Here is a 23395-nt window from a genome sequence, read left to right on the forward strand (position 1 = left end):
CAGAAAGATGACTTCACAACGGACCCAGTGCAACATTTCAGGGCCACGCAGGTCCCCTTCATCAGGCATGCGTCTTATGGTACAGAATTATTGGTAGAACGTTTCCCCTGCTGCTGTTCTCCACCTATAAATGCTGGTTTCACACATTACGTACATAGGGAGCCATTTTGTTCATAGCCCACACAGACTTTGCTCTCTTGCCTAGTTCCATTATTTACTGGCTGCAAAGCGAAAATATAAAAACACTGCATGGGAATATTTCTCATTTGCTTTACAAATTATATATATATATATATATATATATATATATATATATATATATATATATATATATTATATATATTTATAAGTTTTTGTTCATGTCAGAAAGGCACAGTACTCTACAGATTGAAATTTGTACTTATTCTATATTGTTGTTTCAAATCTCAAAATTTTAATTTACAGGCAGCTGTTACTTTACATAAGTTATTCAAAATAAACACATTTCTCCTCCTTTTGAAACAATGGCAATTCTTCAGTCTGTAGTTGGGATTTTCCAGAATCCCCATCTCCCAGCACTTGTTGGCTCAAAACCATACAAGTCCTAACATAGCCTTAGGCAATATTAAAGGCAGTTTGTTGGATTGAATATGACATCCCAATTAACGTTAAAGAATTTTCAGGGATTTGGAATGGCCTATGCTAAATAAACAGCAAATTGCCAAAAACAGGGAAAAAAGGATAGTTTTCTATTATTAATTTATATCTTGACCTAAACAGGATATTTTTATCTCTCAATACAAAACTGCAATTTTACTTTATTCTAGAAATAACTGGAGAAATCGATCAGTAAGTCAATTCAGTAATTACTGTAATACAGTGTTTAGCCTGTCCACATACACACTTGTCGCAATGCTTAGGCTTTATCACTGCGTGAAAAATTACCAGATCTATAGTTGGATACACACACACACACACTGCTGTAATCAGGGAACCCAGGATCGCTGCCATCTGTGTGCCCCGGAGAACAGAGAGGAGAAACATACATCCGTACCTGCTCCATCTCTGTGATGCAAGAAACTGGAAGCAACAAGCATTTCGTAACTTCCGGTATCAGTGTTACCGGCTTGTAAAGCATTGTAACCAAACTGATTTTTGTTCGAACAGATGCTTCTGAGGGTAACAGACCCCAGATCTCTTAGTAAAAAAAGGGTACCCGTTACTGCACGTTATGGACATTTTTTTTTTTTTTGGTACCCTAACTTGCTGCCATACCCTTGGCAAGAGCAGTTTTAAATGGGACATGTTAGGCATCTATTTACGTGGCATAAAATCTTTCATATTTTAGCAAACAACTGGGCATTACATTGTAGGCACATCAATTCATTAAGTATTTTGTTTTAAAAAAATTAGCATTTTAACCAAATGCACACTGGGCACATTCACCCCCCTCCTGCTCAGGCCAGATTCAGCATTTAGCGCTGCTGCAATTTAAATGACAATTGTGCGCTCATGCATTATTTAACTCATTTTTTCCACACAAAGAGCTTTCCTTTGGTCGTAATCACCACTAGGGTTTTTATTTTTTGCTAAATTTAAAAAAAAAAAAAAAAAAAAAAACAGCACCCAGTTTTTCTTAGTTTCTGTTATAAAATTTTGCAAACAGGTAATTTTTCTCCTTCACTGATAGGCGACACTGATAATCAGGACACTGATGATCTGTGCCCTGATTATCAGTGTAGATATCCCTTTTCACACTTGCCAGTTACTGGCTCTCCTCACAGTGTGACAGTGTGTGAGAAGAATGGCAATAACCGGTAAATGTGTTTACAATTTGATCAACTGTGATTGGACACAGCTGATCACATGGTAAAGGGCCACTGTTATTGGCCCTTTACCCTAATCTGTGATCAGCTGTGATCCAAAGGACACAGCAATCACAGAGCAAGCTGGATGCATGCCTCAGCGGGCACGCAGGGGATGTGGTTCTGGGCGGCTGTCAACAGATGCCCTCCTAGAACTGCACAGCCAGCATTAAACTATAGTGCGGTTGGCAAGTGGTTAAAAATGGATGCACAAATATCGTGAGACACAAAAAAAGAAAAACCACCACCATTTTAAAATCCAGGGTCTTTGCTTTAAAAAATATATACATTTTGTTTGGGGGTTCCAAGTAATATTCTAGAGAAAAAAATAAAAATAAAAAGCTGATTTTTACATGTATTTGAGAAGTGTCAGAATTGACTTAGGGGGGGGCAAGTGGTTAAAATGCACCATAAATTAATTTTCCACACCCCTATCGCTGTGATATATATGGCCATTTAGAATAAAAAAGGTTAAAAGAAAAAAACCACCACAGCATAACATGTATTTTAATGAGAAGAAATGAAATCAGATTCACACATTTTCAAACTCAGTCCATTAAAACCACTTTACACATTCTGTAGTATTCAGACAAAAAGCTTCACAGTCACGCAAGAAAAAGAATCTTTGTAAGACAGTAAACTAAAACACCTCTGCACGACGCGAAACAGAACCAGTCTAACAACTAACATGACCTTGTATCCCACAGCCGACAACAAAGAGTACGCAACTAGCATACACAAATCATAAGCCAACTATAGATTCCAAAGAAACTTGTTTGGAGTAATAACTGCATGAGAAAAAGAAGAAGAAAAAAAAAATAATAATAATTTGTTCTCACTTGCAAAAAAGGCAAGTAAACACCTATCCCAAAAATCTCAATGACTATTCTGGCCCAGAGAACACAATTAATGCATTATTATTTGTCAGTGAAGATATATCTTTGATTAATTTTAAATAATCCAATTTAGATTTGTATGACTTGGCTAAAAAAGGAAATACTGTAAAATGTTTTCTTTTGGGGTTACTTTTTCCACCAATATAAAAGAGAAGCAACAGTTTACAAATTCTCATATCTTATGCTAACTGCTTAACCACTTAAGCCCCGGAAGATTTTACCCCCTTCCTGACCAGGGGGTATTTTGCGATTCGGCACTGCGTGACTTTAACAGACAATTGTGCCGTCGTGCGACGCTGTACCCAAATGAAAAAAATCGCAAAAAGCGTATTTTGGTTGGTTTGCGCAAAAGTTATCGCGTTTACTAAACAAAGGGAAAGATTTTTGTCATTTTTGTTGTTTTTTTTTAACGCGAATTGGCGGCGATCAGCGATTTTTTTTTTTTGCGGTACTGCGACATTGCGGCGGACAGATCGGACCCTTGACTGACATTTTTGACACTTTTGGGGTTACCAGTGACATTTCTACAGTAATCAGTGCTATACATATGCACTGTTACTGTAAAATTACACTGGCAATGAAGGGGTTAACTTTATTTGAGAGGGAGGGGCTGTGTATGTCCCTAGGGGCGTGATTCTAACTGAAATTGGCTGTGGCTTGAGGTGTAGGAACAGTGATCAACGGTCCTACATAGTAGAACCGTATGATCATTGTTTCCACACAGGGGAGAATGACAGGCGGCTTGTTTACACTAGCCGCCTGCCTTTCTCCCTCTCCCTGGACGATCGCCGGCGGACATCGGGTCCGCCGGTCACACGCGCAGGGGGGGGGGGGTCCGTGACCGCGAGGGAGCGCGCCTCCAGCGGCACGCGCTCGCTCCCCAGAGCCTCACAAGCTAGCGACGTAGAGGTACGTCGCTCTGCCTGTGAGGGGCTGACTGCCGCAGTAAATATACTGTGCGCAGTCGGCAAGTGGTTAAAGTGTACAGCATGTCCAGCCAACATTTTTTAGTTAGAATGAGGAAGGTTTAGAGGCAGTGGTCAGGTTTCTACTGCAATGCCAACAGGATTTTAGCAGAGCTTCGAGCTTTCAGCAAAACAGGAAATTATAGCAAATTTCTGTAACAGACCTCACCGCATAACAGTGATGTGTGACAGTATTAATCCTATCCCACCATCTATTTAAAAAAAAATAAAACTAAAAAAAAAATAATGTTTTTGGGCTTGAAAACTTGAAATGGTTAGTTCACCGTTTCAGAAAAAATGCCCTCTGTGAGTGATCAGTTTCACCTTCCGTGTAGTCCGATGTAGCAGCTCTGGGGTTTGAAGGGTTTTTCCTCCTCTTTCCCTAGAACACCAGACAGATCTGAGAGGTTCTGACTGGTCAGTGTGGTCATCGCCAGCATTGAGCAATCAGAACTGCCTCAGCATCCCTAGAGAAAGTAAAGGAAGAAAAGCTTGGTTTTCGTAACCAGACTCACAGCACATGCTGCATGTAGTGAAACCCATATTAGATCACAGCAGCCTGCATTTTTTTTCTAGAATTTTGGGTGTCAAAAATGTTTATTAACCACTTGCCTACTAGGCCTATTTTTGACATTTGGTGTTTACAAGTTAAAATCAGTTGTTTTTGCTAGAAAACTACTTAGAACCCCCAAACATTATATTTTTTTTTAGCAGAGATCCTAGAGAATAAAATGGAGATTATTGCAGTATTTTTTATCACACCGTATTTGCGCAGCGGTCTTCCAAACGCAATTTTTTTGGAAAAAATTCACTTTTTTTAATTAAAAAAAATAAGAAACCAGTAAAGTTAGCCCAATTTTTACATTATGTGAAAGATCATGTTACGCCGAGTAAATAGATACCCAACATGTCATGCTTCAAAATTGCGCACGCTTACAGAATGGCGACAAACTTTGGTACATAAAAATCCCCATAGGCGACACTTTAAAAATTTCTACAGGTTGCCATCTTATATAATCTATACTGGGAAAGATATCCCAAAGGGTGAGACCAACAACTAAACCTGAGGTGTGCAGGTAAGTGCTGGGGTACAAAGAAAAAAGAAGAAGCAAGAGAAAAAGGAGAGGGAAAGAAAAAGATGGGAGGAAGGAAGCAGGGAAAAGGAGAGGGATGGGAAAAGCAAGGTAGGGAAAGTAAAAGAAAAGGACTGGGAAGGGGAGCTGAAAGGGACAGGAATGGGGAAGGGTGGGACAGAGAACTGTAAGATAAAGAAGAATAGGAAGAGAAATGGGAGGGCTGGTGGGACTTTTAAGGTACCAGATAATTCAAAATGATAAAGACATAATTAAAAACTAGAAATGTTTATTGACATAACATCTTTAAAACCAAAGACCAACAGTGTGACATAGATACAACATATATATATTTTTTTGACATATACAAATACAAAAAAAGGGCAAATACATAAAACATAAGGCTGTAAATGAATGATAAGGATGAATACGTCCAATGATTAACATCAGACCAGTCCCGACATGTTTCACGGGCAACAATGCTCCGTTTCTTCAGGGGAATGAGAATATATCAATATATCAATCTATAATGCCTGTATGATACAACAACAGTAAACATTAGTTTTTGGATCAGATGCATATATATATAACGACAAATCTAAGTTGCATGCCACCATAAAGTATTGAGCCGCATCCGAGACCACCACCAAGGACAGACCCACTCGTGAACCAATTGGATAGAAGTGCTCCCCAAGAGAAACGTCTCACCCGCGGATGTGGAGGGGCATATGAAGCAGGATAAAGATATAGGCTGAAAAAACCTTTGTCATCAAAGAAAAATGGAAGAAAGTAAAAAGAAACTATATATTCGGCTAGTATATGTACCTCATTTGATGTGTATAATAGACCCGTTTGTATAGTCAGGATGAACACGGTTAAAAACAGGAGGGCTCAAGTTTGGCGGCCATGTTGGAACCAACACGCAGGGCAATGAACTGTTAAGGTAAAAAACGTGTGCCTGTGATTAGGAGTCTGTAGAGTGACTCTCCAATAAGTAAATGGAAAAAAAGGGGGGTAAGTGGAGACAAAAAAGCAAAAAAGGAGGGGCTTTACCTGCAAAGTACTAGATGGATAAATAGGCCCTTTCAAGTACGGGTTAGTAACTCGGAGTCTGAAAGGGAGTCCAAATACTGGATTTGTGTGCTGTTGTCGCTGGGTCAAGAAAAGCCAGCCATTAAGCAGTTCTTTAAAAGCATTGTCGAGGAGATAAAAAGGTTCAAAGATTAATGAATCATTCTGTCACCAAGTGACAAAAAACAATGTGCTGCACAATTCTTACCCGCGTGGGACCGCCATATCAACCAACGCCGACTCCTGACTGAATAAGACATCGAGTCCCGCTTGATATGGCCCTCAACCCGACGCCACGCTGCGCATGACGTCATACGCAACGTGGGCGGGTCAGGTCCTCAACTGTGCGCGCCTCCAGGGAGGCGCATGCGCAGTGTCGCTCTTAATGGGCCACAATAGGCAGCCCAGAACGGCCACAACCGCGCCGAACGAAAGAAAACTTCCGGCCAGCGGTGTGTGAGAGGACCACACATCCGCTGAGACGTCTGGGGAGCGCACCACCCAGTGGCCGGAGGGGAAATGACGGAGGTGGACAAGGCTCGGATGCAAATCAATGACTCAAAAGGGGCCGCGGCATGCAAAAAAACATTTCACCAGTTATAAAGGCAAGAAAAAAGTGTAACAAAAAACACCAATTTAGCAAGTATGTAGAAAATGGGATTCCAATCACAACAGTAAACTGCGGTTGTAAAAGAGACCAGTAGGTAACAGCTCTAAAAGATATAGAATCTCGGAGAGACACCAAAGAACAAACATTTTTTATAATATAAAGAAAAACACAGCAGCGGTATTTCCAAATAATTGGAATAGCTGACTGACTTACCATTTGCCAGAATCGCAGTCGGGATGTCGCAGGAAGTGGATGGTCCGGGGACATGTTGTGGGCAAAATAGGGGCATGGATGCCCAAAGGCCGCATGGATCGGGCTCAAGGGTATTTCCAGAAGGGGGAAGGGGGCTTTTTTAACCCAAAAATGGCTTATAAGTCAAAACCTCATTTATCCCGGGAGGTATAGTAGCCTCTAAGGATTCTATCCAAAAGGATTCTCTTTGTAGGATTCGTTTATCCCAATTTCCCCCACGGGGGTCCTGGGGAATCACTTCCAAAGCAAAAAACGAAACCAAGGAATTATCATACTTGTGGCGAAAAGCTATATGGCGTGTGACGCTCGTTTGTATGGTACCTCCCTCAGAGTGATAGATGTGGTCATCTATACGTTTGCTGAATTTCCTGATGGTCTTGCCGACATAAAATGCCCCACAGCGACAACTCATAAGGTATATAACCCCTTGAGTGTCACAGTCGGCGTAATGTCTAGATTGAAGCCATTTCCCATTGGGTAGGCGGATACCTGTTCCAACCTTTACCCAAGGGCATTTATCACAAGAACCACACCGATATGTACCTTTTGGGGAACCTGCACTGGTAGATTGTTTGATATAATGACTTTTAGTCAGGCAGTCCCTAAGGGACATTGATCGCCTGAATACCAGACTCGGTTTGGCACTCAGATATTTGTGAAGGGTAAGGTCTTGGGTTAGGATCCGCCAGTGACGTTTCAGGATATTTCGCAAGACGTCTTCATGTGCAGAGTACGTGGTGATGAATCTAACACTTTTATCATCTTTTTTTGAGGTGGTTTTGTATAACAATTCGGCTCTCGAATAGGTATTGGCTCTGTTATAGGCCTTCCTGAGAAGCGTCTTGGAATATCCTCTGGCAAGGAGTCAATACCTATTCGAGAGCCGAATTGTTATACAAAACCACCTCAAAAAAAGATGATAAAAGTGTTAGATTCATCACCACGTACTCTGCACATGAAGACGTCTTGCGAAATATCCTGAAACGTCACTGGCGGATCCTAACCCAAGACCTTACCCTTCACAAATATCTGAGTGCCAAACCGAGTCTGGTATTCAGGCGATCAATGTCCCTTAGGGACTGCCTGACTAAAAGTCATTATATCAAACAATCTACCAGTGCAGGTTCCCCAAAAGGTACATATCGGTGTGGTTCTTGTGATAAATGCCCTTGGGTAAAGGTTGGAACAGGTATCCGCCTACCCAATGGGAAATGGCTTCAATCTAGACATTACGCCGACTGTGACACTCAAGGGGTTATATACCTTATGAGTTGTCGCTGTGGGGCATTTTATGTCGGCAAGACCATCAGGAAATTCAGCAAACGTATAGATGACCACATCTATCACTCTGAGGGAGGTACCATACAAACGAGCGTCACACGCCATATAGCTTTTCGCCACAAGTATGATAATTCCTTGGTTTCGTTTTTTGCTTTGGAAGTGATTCCCCAGGACCCCCGTGGGGGAAATTGGGATAAACGAATCCTACAAAGAGAATCCTTTTGGATAGAATCCTTAGAGGCTACTATACCTCCCGGGATAAATGAGGTTTTGACTTATAAGCCAATTTTGGGTTAAAAAAGCCCCCTTCCCCCTTCTGGAAATACCCTTGAGCCCGATCCATGCGGCCTTTGGGCATCCATGCCCCTATTTTGCCCACAACATGTCCCCGGACCATCCACTTCCTGCGACATCCCGACTGCGATTCTGGCAAATGGTAAGTCAGTCAGCTATTCCAATTATTTGGAAATACCGCTGCTGTGTTTTTCTTTATATTATAAAAAATGTTTGTTCTTTGGTGTCTCTCCGAGATTCTATATCTTATAGAGCTGTAGCATTTAGAATTATGACACTTCTTATTTGTTTATGGATTCTTGTTTCCCCTATATTGGAATTTCTTGTATTCCACATAGGGGTTTCAATATGTAGAGACCACGATGGATCTTTATGTTCCCTACTGGTCTCTTTTACAACCGCAGTTTACTGTTGTGATTGGAATCCCATTTTCTACATACTTGCTAAATTGGTGTTTTTTGTTACACTTTTTTCTTGCCTTTATAACTGGTGAAATGTTTTTTTGCATGCCGCGGCCCCTTTTGAGTCATTGATTTGCATCCGAGCCTTGTCCACCTCCGTCATTTCCCCTCCGGCCACTGGGTGGTGCGCTCCCCAGACGTCTCAGCGGATGTGTGGTCCTCTCACACACCGCTGGCCGGAAGTTTTCTTTCGTTCGGCGCGGTTGTGGCCGTTCTGGGCTGCCTATTGTGGCCCATTAAGAGCGACACTGCGCATGCGCCTCCCTGGAGGCGCGCACAGTTGAGGACCTGACCCGCCCACGTTGCGTATGACGTCATGCGCAGCGTGGCGTCGGGTTGAGGGCCATATCAAGCGGGACTCGATATCTTATTCAGTCAGGAGTCGGCGTTGGTTGATATGGCGGTCCCACGCGGGTAAGAATTGTGCAGCACATTGTTTTTTGTCACTTGGTGACAGAATGATTCATTAATCTTTGAACCTTTTTATCTCCTCGACAATGCTTTTAAAGAACTGCTTAATGGCTGGCTTTTCTTGACCCAGCGACAACAGCACACAAATCCAGTATTTGGACTCCCTTTCAGACTCCGAGTTACTAACCCGTACTTGAAAGGGCCTATTTATCCATCTAGTACTTTGCAGGTAAAGCCCCTCCTTTTTTGCTTTTTTGTCTCCCCTTACCCCCCTTTTTTTCCCATTTACTTATTGGAGAGTCACTCTACAGACTCCTAATCACAGGCACACGTTTTTTACCTTAACAGTTCATTGCCCTGCGTGTTGGTTCCAACATGGCCGCCAAACTTGAGCCCTCCTGTTTTTAACCGTGTTCATCCTGACTATACAAACGGGTCTATTATACACATCAAATGAGGTACATATACTAGCCGAATAACGGAATTTTTGTAAAATCTTACCTGTAAAATTCCTTTCTCTGAGTCCTCCGACAGTCGCCGCCTCTTCATATTCGTCACATATGGGGTATTAGACTTTGCTCCGAAGGAGTAGCTAGGCAACAGAATATGTTAATAAAGCTTTTAACATATCCAACATATCCCACCCTCAAGGGGTGGTCCCCTCAGTCAATACCCTCCTACTTCCTGCAACCATATCTCAGTTTTAGTGGAATAGCAGTAGAGTATACAACCAAACCCCAAAAGAGGGGCGGGGGCGGCGACTGTCGGAGGACTCAGAGAAAGGAATTTTACAGGTAAGATTTTACAAAAATTCCGTTTTCTCTTACGTCCTCCGACAGTCGCCGCCTCTTCATATTCGTCACATATGGGGACGTCCCAAAGCAGTGCAAACATGAGGGGTGGGAAACACATCCGCGCCGAAAGGCAACGCAGTTTCCACATCAAGAAAGGAACCTTACCAAAGGAAGGAAACCAGCTGGGCAACAGCAAAAAACAAGTGCTCAACAGGAGCAACAACCCAGGAAAAGGCAAAAACCAGGGGATACAAAACTTATCCCAACAGCCAGGAGTCCCCAACAAGGGACCCTAGGGAACAGCCGCACTAAGAACCTTGCGGCCAAAGGAAGCATCCGCCGATGCCCGAACATCTACGTTGTAGAATTTTGTGAAAGTGTGCACGGTCGACCAAGTCGCCGCCTTACACACCTGGGCTACAGAAGCCCCATGACGACAGGCCCAAGACGTACTCAGAGATCTAGTAGAGTGCGCCTTCACAGGCACAGGGGGAACCTTCCCCTGCAAGGCATAGGCCTGTTCAATGGTCTGTCTGATCCATTTTGCGATGGTAGAGGCCGAAGCCGCCATGCCCTTCCGAGGACCCTCCGGAAGAACAAACAAGGAGTCCGTTTTACGAAAAGACTCAGTCGATCGAAGGTAAACCCTGATCGCCCGAACAACATCCAAAGAGTGCAATCTCACCTCCTGTGGATGTTTAGGCTTCGTGCACAACGAAGGCAAGACAATGTCCTCATTAAGATGGAATTCCGAAACACGTTTCGGAAGAAAGGAAGGATTAGGTCGCAAGACCACCTTATCCAAATGAATAACCAAGTACGGAGACTTGCAGGACAAAGCCGCCAGCTCCGACACTCTGCGAGCCGAAGTGATCGCCACCAAAAAGGCGACCTTTTTGGACAACATAGACAACGAGATCTCCCTGATCTGTTCAAAAGGAGCACGTTGTAACACAGATAGCACGAGATTCAAGTCCCAAGGGGGCAGAGGATCCCTCCTAGGAGGAACCAGATGCCGCACACCCTGAATAAAGGTGCCAACCAAAAGGTTGGATGCCACGGGACGTTGAAACAGAACGGCCAGAGCAGACACCTGACCCTTTATCGTAGCCAGCGCCAAGCGCTGATCAACACCCGCTTGAAGGAAAGACAGCACACGGGACACCGAGTACGTGCGGGGTGAAAACCCCCTGGACTCACACCAGGCAAAATAGGCCTTCCAAGTACGGTAGTAAACCTTCCCAGAGGAAGACTTCCTCGCGTTGATTAAAGTATGAACGACCTCCGGAGAGAGACCCCTCTCCTTCAGGACCTCGGTTTCAACAGCCAGGCCGTCAAAGCCAGCGACTGTAAAGCAGGATGGTATATCGGTCCTTGAGACAGTAGATCGTCTCGAAGAGGCAGACGCCACGGGGCGTCGACCGCGTCGACCGCCAGATTCACGAGGTCTGCGTACCAGGACCTGGACCTGCGAGGCCAGTCCGGTGCCACAAGAATCACCGTGTTGCGTTCCGATTGAAACCTGCGAAGGAACCTGGACAGCAACTGGATCGGTGGAAACGCATACATCAGTCTGTACTGATGCCACGGGGCCACTAACGCGTCCGACGTCTGCCCGAGGGTCGCGCGTCCGTGCCACGAACCTCCTGACCTTGTTGTTGAGACGTGACGCGAACAGGTCCACATCTGGAAGACCCCACTTCGCGCACAACATCTGGAAGACAGCCGGGTGGAGAGACCATTCCCCCTGATCCAGGGTCTGGCGACTCAGATAGTCCGCCTGCCAGTTCTCCACCCCCGGAATGTGAACCGCCGTTATCGCCGGGACATGAGTCTCGGCCCAAGACAGAATGTCGGCCACTTCCCGAGCCGCTCGGGCACTCCTGGTGCCCCCTTGGTGGGTGATGTAGGCCACCGCCGTGGCATTGTCCGTCTGCACCCGAACCGGGCAGCCCTGCAGCCGGTCCGTCCAGCGACGAAGACAGAGACTTATCGCACGCAATTCCAGAATGTTGATCGGAAGGGAGGACTCCCCCTCCGACCAAGTTCCCTGGGCGGACAGAACGCCCAGAACACCACCCCAGCCCGACAGGCTGGCATCCGTGGTGATTACCGTCCACGAGATAGGACGAAACGACTTGCCCCCGGACACCATCGGGGACTGGAGCCACCACAGAAGGTCTTTTCTGGTGCGATGACTCAACGAGATCTGAAGATCCAGAGATTGAGGTCGCCCGTCCCACTTGGACAGGATCTCCGCTTGGAGACCCCGCGTGTGAAACTGGGCGAAGGGAATCGCCTCGAAGGCCGAGACCATCAATCCCAGACATCTCATGCACGTCCGTAGAGACGAGTGCGGAACGTCCCGGAGGGACCTGACTTCCTCCTGAAGAGTTCTGAGTTTGTCTCCCGGCAGGAAGACCTTCGCCTGCACCGAGTCCAAAATCATTCCCAGGTAGGGAAGACGAACAGACGGACTCAGTGCCGACTTTGGAAAATTTATCGTCCAACCAAACTCCTGCAGAGTTTGCATCGTGACAGATAGGTCCTGCTCCAGACCCTGGCTGGTCGCAGACCGAACCAGAATGTCGTCCAGATACCCCAGGACAGAAATGCCCTGGGCCCTCAATAATGCCAGAACCGGTGCAAGCACCTTGGTGAAGACCCGCGGAGCCGAGGCGAGGCCAAAAGGCAACGCCACGAACTGGTAGTGATCCTCCGCAATGGCAAATCGAAGGTACCTCTGGTGACCCTCGAAGATGGGGATGTGAAGATACGCATCCTTCAAATCGATGGAGGCCATGAATTCCCCCGGAACCAGGGCAGCCACCACCGACCGCAGGGATTCCATGCGGAACTTGCGAACCCGCACAGAGCAGTTCAGAGCCTTCAAGTCCAGAATCGGACGAACCTTGCCCTCCTTCCTGGGCACGGTGAACAGGTTTGAATAAAACCCCCGAAATCTGTCCCGATGAGGCACCGGAACCACCACTCCCTGAGCCCTCAGGTCCTGCACCGCCAGGTGTAGGTCCCGCAGGCGCTCCGGAGACAGTTGAAGATTTGAAGGAAAAAATCTGCTCTCCGGCCGAGAGAGAAACTCGATCTTGTAACCAGACCGAACGATTTCCTGAACCCATCTGTCCCGCACACGGGCCAACCAGGGCTGAAGAAAACCGAGCAAGCGTCCCCCCACCCCAAAACTGGGTGAGGGCGCCCCTTCAGGCCGAACTGTTATGGGCTGCAGGTCCGGATTGGCCGGACTTCTGCTTACCAGACCAGGGCTTCTTCTGAGAGCCTTGACCTTTGAACGGCTTGCCCTTGTAGTGCGGCCGAAAGGCACGAAAGGACCCCTGAGGGGGCCGAAAATTAGCATGCTTCTTCCCAGAAGCCCCCTTAGCCTTGGGGAAATGAGGCAAGAGAGTGCTCTTACCCCCGGTGATTCCCTTAATCAACACATCCAGGGACTCCCCAAAAAGGCGAGACCCATCATAAGGCAGATTGGCTAAGGTCTTACGCGAAGATTGGTCCACCGACCAACATTTTAACCAAACCAGGCGGCGAGACAACACCGCCACACTGTGCACCCGTGCAGCCAACGGAATCAGGTCCAGGTCCGCATCACACAGATACATGACACCCTGGTGGATCTGATCCACCATATCCAGGGTCGCCGGCGAGGCCGAGTCGGCCACCAAGACGCGCCTAAGCATCTGCGTCCAACTTGCGATCGCCTGGGCCGCCATGAGAGAAGCAAACAGAGCTTTAAGCATAGAACCCGTAACAGAATACGTATGACGGGCCAGAGACTCCAGTCTCCTATCTGTGGCATCACGGAAAATGGGTGAACCCTCTGCAGGAATCGCAGTGGCTTTGTTCAAAACCGCAATCGCATGATCCACTGGTGGAGGCACGCACCACCTTTCATCAGTGGCAGGTGAAAAAGGATAACGCAGCTTGAATCTACTTGGTACCGCAAAAGGTTTGCGCAGATCGCGCCATTGATCCTTAACAGCGCGCTGAAAATCAGCATTGCAGGGGAAAACCTGTGGCGTCCTGCGTTTCCTCTGCGTCCCATAAGCCGCCAAGGCAGCGGGGGGACACACTTCGTCCTGCAAACGCAGCGTTTGCTTAATAGAAGCAATCAACTCATCCATGATTGCAAGCTCTTCAGGCGAGCCAGGGGGAGAATTATCAACCCCCTCAACTTCAGCCTCCACCTCAGACCCCACTAGATCAAGAGAGGAGCGGGACCCCGATAGGGAAGCCCCTGCTAGAACAGCCCCATCACCTTCACCCTCAGAATCAGAGGAGAGCACAACTCTGGGCCTTTTGGTAGATTGAGCAGCCACCAGCAGTAGCACCTGAGCAGCAAGGCCAGCCACAATAGTGGCTAAATCCCCCCCTGGGGGGGAAGCAGCGGTCCCCTGGCTTTCCACCAATACTGTAGGAAATTTGCCCTCCTGAGAATCCATTGCCCCTGTAATGCCAGACAACCAAGGGTTAACTGCCCCTTTTAGCAAGCGCGGCAAGCGCAGCCCACCGCGTCACACTCAAGCACAATGAGACCCCCACAGGGATATGTAAACTGAACACAGGCAATGGATAGCAAGAAACAGAAGGATAAAACCTGAGGAGACCCTCGCCGCTGCTGCTGCCGCCTCGATCGGTGTTCCTGGGAAGAGGAAGTGATGCTGCTAGGGCGCTCTATGTAAACCTATGGAGGCTACAAGAAAATGGCCGCCATGCATGTAAAACATGCGGCCGGAGCGAGGGCAGGCAAAATGGCGTCTTTTGGCGCCGAAACCGTCGCTCCACAGTGCAGTAATGCACACATGTCTGTATGTAAAAAAACAGAACCGATCGCTGCAGCGATCGCTGTAAGTGCCCAAACATGCCATAAAAACATGCCCCACAGCACACAGCTTTCCACACTGATCATGCTGACACCCATAGTGTCACACAACTCCCCCCCCCCCCCTTGCAGCCCACAGCATGCAGCCGAGAGATAGGGAGACAAACAGTGTGCATAGAGACAGGTTACACAGTCCCAGACTGACACCCCTCCAGACAGACAGGTCCCCACATAAATACACTTACCTCACCATGGTGTGGGGGACCCGCACAGGCGAACAAGCCGCTACACATGAGGCAGGGAGAGTCGCATACAAGACGCTCCGAACGTGGGTTAAGAAACCGCACAGCGTCCAGTGAGGTAGCCACCTCACCAAGCATCCCTGCACCGAACAGGGATGGGTCGTTCACTATGCCAGGAGCGTTACATGGCTGAACACTCGATGGCAGACTGGGAAGCCACTGACCCACGACCTGCGACCAGGGGGATCAGCCCGAGACCCAGTCCGCATGATCCTCTTCGTCCGAAGAACTAACTAACGCTGATAAAACAACAGCTAAGTAAAAGTAGAGAGAAAAACTCAAACAAAATATTAAAAAGAAGAAAGAGTCTGGGACATAAAGTCCCAGCACAGAGAGAGCCAGCCACTCCTGACAAGCTAGACATTAAAACTGAGATATGGTTGCAGGAAGTAGGAGGGTATTGACTGAGGGGACCACCCCTTGAGGGTGGGATATGTTGGATATGTTAAAAGCTTTATTAACATATTCTGTTGCCTAGCTACTCCTTCGGAGCAAAGTCTAATACCCCATATGTGACGAATATGAAGAGGCGGCGACTGTCGGAGGACGTAAGAGAAATATAGTTTCTTTTTACTTTCTTCCATTTTTCTTTGATGACAAAGGTTTTTTCAGCCTATATCTTTATCCTGCTTCATATGCCCCTCCACATCCGCGGGTGAGACGTTTCTCTTGGGGAGCACTTCTATCCAATTGGTTCACGAGTGGGTCTGTCCTTGGTGGTGGTCTCGGATGCGGCTCAATACTTTATGGTGGCATGCAACTTAGATTTGTCGTTATATATATATGCATCTGATCCAAAAACTAATGTTTACTGTTGTTGTATCATACAGGCATTATACATTGATATATTGATATATTCTCATTCCCCTGAAGAAACGGAGCATTGTTGCCCGTGAAACATGTCGGGACTGGTCTGATGTTAATCATTGGACGTATTCATCCTTATCATTCATTTACAGCCTTATGTTTTATGTATTTGCCCTTTTTTTGTATTTGTATATGTCAAAAAAATATATATATGTTGTATCTATGTCACACTGTTGGTCTTTGGTTTTAAAGATGTTATGTCAATAAACATTTCTAGTTTTTAATTATGTCTTTATCATTTTGAATTATCTGGTACCTTAAAAGTCCCACCAGCCCTCCCATTTCTCTTCCTATTCTTCTTTATCTTACAGTTCTCTGTCCCACCCTTCCCCATTCCTGTCCCTTTCAGCTCCCCTTCCCAGTCCTTTTCTTTTACTTTCCCTACCTTGCTTTTCCCATCCCTCTCCTTTTCCCTGCTTCCTTCCTCCCATCTTTTTCTTTCCCTCTCCTTTTTCTCTTGCTTCTTCTTTTTTCTTTGTACCCCAGCACTTACCTGCACACCTCAGGTTTAGTTGTTGGTCTCACCCTTTGGGATATCTTTCCCAGTATAGATTATATACAGACTAGGGATGCGGTACCTCCTTTTATTATCTTGTGCTACAAACACACCCTTTATTTGAAAAAGGTTGCCATCTTAAGAGTTACAGAGGAGGTCTAGGGCTCAAATTATTGCTCTAACGATCGCGGCGATACCTCACATGTGTGGTTTTAACACCGTCTACATATGTGGGCGGGGTTTCCGTATGCGTTCGCTTCTGCGCACGAGCTAATGGGGACAGGGCGCTTTAATTTTTTTTTATTTTTACTATTTATTTTATTATTTTTACACCGTTTAAAAAAAAAAAAAATGATCATTTTTTATTTCTATTACAAGGAATGTAAACATTCCTTGTAATAGAAATAGGCACGACAGTACCTCTTTTTTGTGAGATCTGGGGTCAAAAAGTCCTCAGATTTCACAAGTACACTAAAAGATAGAAAAAAAAAAAAAAAAAAAAAAAAAGGGACCTTTAAGCCAGTTGCTAGGCAACGACGTTTGTTGTAGGTCCGGTCCTCCAAGACCATAGAGTCGAGTGAGGGCAAGCTTGCCCTCACTCGACATCCTGTCTGTGAGGAGCCGGGACCCAATCGTTTTCCCCACTGCCGGCGGGTCCGGTAAGCGGGGAAAAGGACCGGGATGCGGCGGGAGGGGGGGGCGCATCTATTCCGCCATCCCGGAAGGGTGATCCCATGGCGAATCCACCGCTGGGACCACCCTTATCGGAAAGCCGATTGCCTGCAGTTTAAAAAAATACCAGGGTTATGGCAGCTATCTGCTGCCATATCACCGGTATTTAGGTTTAAAAGCAGGACGTATATATACATTGGTCGGTAGGGAGGTGGTTAAAAAAAAAAATGTAAGCATCTACACCACTAGTAATTGGACTACATACAAATAAGGTCCAAAATTAAGAAATCTGGCCTGTCTCTGTGCCATTTTTTATTTTACACATACAAACCAAGTACAACTCAAAATTGCCAGACAGCCTTTTCTCAGTTGTCATGGCAACTGGTTATTGTCAGCCCCTAAACTGACAGGTCTGTAAAACGTCCATCACAAAAGCACCAATACAAAAAGAGCTTAATGGCAAGTACCTTTCTGCAGTATTTTCACTTCTCCATTTTCCTTCTTGGCTTCATTTATTAATTTATGTTTCTTTTTCTGCTTCTCTTTATCTTTAATCTTGACTTTTTCCTTCAAATCACCTTTAAAAAAGAAAAAGAAAAAAAAGGACATTTAAAATTAAAAAAGATGATGTTAGAAGTTGAAACGTTCCAACAGAATACAGATCAAGCAAACAAATTTCCCTACAAGAGCTCACTGTTGCTTACATAGTTTTACAGCCACGTCATTTTAGAAAAATCTCGCACACAGTTGGAAGAATATTAGCAACACATGCCTAATTCTACAAATACAATTATTGAGCACAAATATCTATAACCTAGGTCAACAACCCATGGACCGTGATATACCAGTTGATCGCGGCTAGATGACTGGTAGATGGCCTGGGCTTGCCAATCTGCGGTCGCATGCCATGGATGAAGTGCACCAGGAAGCATGGGAACTACTGCAGGCACGCATTGCCAGCCGCGGGGGGGAGCAGAGTCGTTGCTGCAGCAGATTTGCGAAGGCATCAGCCAGCTGCATAAGCTGATGCCTCGTCTAAACTTCCAAGACGAATGTCAGACTGAGTGATACCAACAGTACCCCCTGCCTTTTATTCCCGTTAGTTGCGGGATTCACAGCATGAAGCAGAACTACTGCATGCAAGGTCAGTGTCACTGGGCTTAAGAATACTGGACACAATAGCAATTTCACGGGCACAACAGTATCTATGTGGGCAAAATAGCATAAAGATGCTATTGTGCCCATATAGATGCACAATAGCAGCTATATAGATACAACAGCATAAAGATGCTCTTGTGCCCATATAGAGATGCACACTAGAAGTTAGATGGGCACAACAACAGCACCTTAACAGTAGGTCAGCTGTGCTTCCGCAATAGACTAATATATCCTGCGGGTTTGGGCGCTTTCTGAAAGCGTATGAAAAAAACTCCTAAATGCCTTGCTAGGTTATCTCGCTAACAGGACCCTGTGTCCGGTGATCTTTCATTTCTCCCATGTTGAACAGGTAGATCTCCACCTCTCCAAGGTTGCCTTCCTCGGATCTATAATATTTAAGCTGACCCCATCCTTATCTAAGTAAACAGTGCCTTTGAGAGTATTTAAAGCGGACCTCCACCCAAAAGGGGGGGGGGGGGGGAAGTATGGACTTGTCCCCCACTCCTCTTGCACAATTGGCACTTTTGAGGAGCAGGCGGTGGGGGAGGGGTTCCCAATTTTGAACAGGTGGATAAAACACAATAGGTATCTGGTGCTCCAACAGTTCAAATGTCTCTTGTGAACCATACTGTATGTAAGAGTAGTAAAAAGTCTGCTGTCCAGGCAGATAGAAATAAACACTAAAGCCTAGTACACACGCAACGATTATCGGCCGACCGATCGCCCATCTTTTGTCCAGAGTGGTGTTTTGTTGGTTGGAATGTGCCTAGACTGCACACGAATTTTCTCGCCCGACAAAATTCTACTTCAGAAGTGATGTCATGTGTTGGTTTGCTTTCTTTGTGTTCTTTCTTCTCTGAGCATGCCCAGTCTTGGTCATTAGATTTTTCCCTGTCTAAATCTGTACTGACTGCACGAAAATCAGTGTTTTGACGGCGGACAAAAATTTTATAGCCTGCACACCGGCTGAAAAAAATCTGGAGTCGATTGTCAGAAGCATCATACTAACAAGCCGAAAATCGGCCGATCGGTCATCGGACGAAAATTCCCTGCCGATTTTCGACGCGTGTGTACAAGGCTTTAGAGCTGGGCAGCCATCCTCCGAGTGTATCCGGAGGCTCTGTAAAACCTGTGGAAATCGGGGAGGGGGAGGCGCCGCTAAGTTCAGTATTGGAGTATAACCGTTTAATGTACAGGATTAAGAACACTTACAAGACTAAAGAAATACAAGCCCATCATTGTGGATGTGGTCCTGATGATGGTGGGGCTTCACAATCCCCACAGGACAACCAACAACATCAGGACCACATCCACAATGACGGGCTTGTATTTCTTTTTAGTCTTGTTAGTGCCCTTTCACACGGGCGCTCCGTATGTCCGCAAATCATCCTATTTTTTTGCGGATGATTTGCGGACATAATGTAAGTCTATGGCATTGCGGATGTCAGCGGAATACCATCCGCTGACATCCGATTTTCTTCCTGTCAGTTCGGTTCCGTTTTTTGGAACTGAACAAAACCCTATTTTCCCTATTAGGAGGGAAAATCGGATGTCAGCGGTGTCATCCGCTGACATCCGCAAACCCCCATAGACTTACATTATGTCCGCATATCATCCGCAAACGGATGGGATGATATGCGGGCATACGGAGCTCCGTGCGGAGCTCTCACACGGAGCGGCCGTGTGAAAGAGCCCTAAGTGTTCCTAATCCTGTACATTAAACGGTTATACTCTAATACTGCACTTAGTGGCATCTCACCCACTCCTTGCTTACCCAATTTTGACAGGTACCCCTTTCCCATGTCCGTGCAGCTCTCGGCAATAAAGTTCTCCTTCCTCCCTCCCCCTGCAGTCTTCTGGGACACTGACAGGTCTCAGAAGACTGCATACACCACTCACTATGTGCGACTTGTGCATGCGCAGTGGGCACCTAGCTGTGAAGCCACAAGCTGCCACAGCCAGGTGCCCATAGTGAAGATGCTGGCACGGCGGACCGAAGACAGCGGGTGAGCTCACTGCTGGATCCTGGGACAGGTGAGTGGCTGTTTTTTTTTTAAAAGTCATCAGCTACACTTTTAGTAGCTGCTGACTTATTTTACCACAAGTGAATGGAGCTCCGCTTTAAAATATCTAGTTCCTTAAGGCCCTGTTCACACCCGATTTTCTGCTTGAAGCTCTAAAATGCTCAATAAGCCAAACCCCATTCATTTCAATGGCCCCTGTTCACATATGAGCGTTTTGTTGCCTGAAGCATAACGTCTGTCACTCAAAGTACATGAGCTTCTTTTTGTCAGATTACAAGCATTTTTGGCCCCATAGACTTTAATAGAAACACCTGAAAACATGTGACTTGAGCAATTTGTCTCGGGGGTTCTTCTCAAACAGCAACTCTCCACCCCTAATTTTCTCCCCCTCGCGCTATTGGCTAAAAATGCCTGAAGCTGTAAAACGCTGGTAAAACACTTCCAAAAACGCTCAAAAAAACTCTCAGACACCTAAAATTTGCCATTCTTAGGTGTGAACTGATCCTTGAAAAGTGCAGGATTTCAAAATAATAAATATCCATACTCACTAGGGTGGATGCAGCATTAATCTGATGCTGCAGCTGTCCTCTGCCAACTTGCCAACTCTACAAACGAGAATTGAGTGATCAAAGACCGCTGAATGCTCAGTTATCAGGTCCACTCTGATCACAGAGTGGTGACTAAGTCACCGCTCTCTGCTCAGCCACTCAAGAGTGCCGGACTGTGGAAAGGGTGGGAGCGAATGACCCAGCTGCCGGTCAGGCATCCCAGGTACATCCCAACATTATTGTTGGAATCCCTGCAGAGCCTGGACCGGCTCTGTGACGACAGCCAACAGCGGGATTTATCTCACTGTCAGCTGAATTTGGGTCACAGGAGTACCCAGGTACTACAGTACCTTGAAAAGTATTAATACCTCTTGAATCTTATATTGAGATTAAATTACACACGAGTGGATTATTTACTATTTTGTGACTTCTGAAGGCAATTGGTTCTACTAGATTCTAGTTTGGGATATCAGAGTAAAGGGGGCTGAATACAAATGCACGCCACACTTTCAGATACTTGTAAAAATATTTGAAAACCATTTATCATTTTCCTTCCACTTCACAATTAAGTGCCACTATGTCTTGGTCTATCATATAAAATACCAATAAAATAAATTTCAGTTTTTGGCTGTAACATGACAAAATCTGGAAAATTTCAAATGCTATGAATACTATTATATATATTTTTTTTTTTCTCTGATGTTCATTGACAGACATAGCTCTAAATGACTATATGGGTTATACTGTCCCTTACAGGAGTAGAACACTAGGCAGACAAAAACTGACTACGCTTATGGGGCAGTCCCAGGGGGACATACTCCCACTCTCTGCTATAGGTATTCAGTTTTGTTACAAGCAGAATAAAAAACCCAACTCCATAGAGGAGCGGCAGACATGGACGAAGAGTCACCTTATTTTTGTGAACCACTAGGTAGGGTGAACGACAAGACAGCACCCCCAGCCGGGACACCCTGCGCGTAGAATTGATAGCCAACAAAAAGGCCACCTTCTGGGAGAATGCAAGCAGGGGAAGATCCCAAATAGTTTTCAAAGGGAGGCTTCTGGAGAACCGACAACTCAATGAAATTGAGCTCCACTCGGCACTGCTTGGTCCAGCTCGGCTCAGTTTGCTTTTCCACTGCGTGATACGAGTCGGCGCGTTTCAGCACTGTATAGGCTGTATTCGGCTCGGTTTGCTTTTCCACTAAAGTAGTAAGTGGGTGGGATTACAACGATTCCTCTGACCAATCAGTGGCTAGTAGTGAAACAATCAAGCCTGCATGCAAAGGATTGTGGGAATATGGTATAGGTACGGCCCGCTTAGAACCCCAACTGAGTTGGTAAGGTTTAAGTGAGCCGTACCATGTAGTGGAAAGCGCCGCTGTACCAAACCGTTCTAACACGTACCATGTGGTACCATGCAGTGGAAAAGCGCCAAACCGAGCCGTACCATGCAGTGGAAAAGCGCCATAAGTATCTCACTCCCTGGATAAAAAGGTACGCACCAAAGAGTGTGTGGCCAACGGGCGTTGAAAGAAAACCGCCAAAGCCGAGACCTGGCCCTTGATGGTACTTCAGGCCAGGCGCTGCTCAACAACTCCTTGAAGGAATGCCAAGATCCAAGTCACCGAAAAGGAGCGAGGGTGAACCTTGAGGGATTCACACCACGCAATGTACGAAACCTTCCTAGAAGTAGATTTTATAGCTTTTAACAGTGCAGGAATCACCAATTCAGACAACCCTCTATCCATCAGCATCTGGCTTGCAACAGCCAGACCGTCAAAGCCAGCGACTAAAGCAGGATGGAAGATTGACCCTGGGGACAGCAGATCTTCCCTGAGAGGAAGTCTCCAGGGAGCATCGATGACCAGCCATACCAGATTGGCATACCAAAACCGGCGAGGCCAGTCTGGAGCCACTAAGATGACCAGAAACCCTTCTGCCTCGATCCTGTGCAGGAGTCTTGGCAGAAGTGTGAGGAGGAAAGGCGCAAATCAGAAGACACTGATTCCAGGGAGCCACTAATGCATCTATGGTGTCGGCTAGAGGATCCCAAAACCGTGCAACAAACCTCTGCACTTTCCTGTTGAGGCGAGAGGCCAACAGATCCAACTTCGTGAGTACCCTACTTGAGACACAACGGATGAAACCCCTCCGGATGAAGTGACCATTTCCCCCTGGTCCAACGCCTGTCGACGGAGGTAATCCACCTGCCAATTTTCCACCCCTGGAATGTGTACAGCAGGGAGGGCTGGAACGATTCGTTCTGCCCACCTTAGAATGCCCGCTACTTCCCGAGCCGCCAGGACACTTTTTGTGTCCCCCCTTGGTGATTGACATAGGCCACGGCCTTGGCATTTTCTGATTGAATCTGTACCAGACACCCCTGGAGACGACTTGTCCAAAGATCCAGACAAAGTCTGAACGTTCAGAGCTCCAGTACATTGATCGGTAACCTGGACTCGGTTCCAAAGCCCAGACCCCCTGAGCACACACCGTGCTGAGGACACCTCCCCACCCAGAC

The 23395-nt window shown here is 46.2% G+C and overlaps 1 protein-coding gene across 1 annotated transcript in view; it reads right to left on the reverse strand.

The window, feature by feature from the left end:
• Window positions 1-23395, reverse strand: part of RSBN1L (round spermatid basic protein 1 like) — a 146395-nt gene that overhangs the window by 107999 nt on the left and 15001 nt on the right. The window contains exon 2 of the mRNA XM_082255152.1: window positions 17609-17719. Within this exon, the coding sequence (XP_082111278.1) occupies window positions 17609-17719 (111 nt within the window). The remainder of the gene's footprint in view (window positions 1-17608; window positions 17720-23395) is intronic.

This window comes from Pelophylax lessonae (genome assembly GCF_965119305.1).
Source record: "Pelophylax lessonae genome assembly, chromosome: 4".
Classification (NCBI taxonomy): domain Eukaryota; kingdom Metazoa; phylum Chordata; class Amphibia; order Anura; family Ranidae; genus Pelophylax; species Pelophylax lessonae.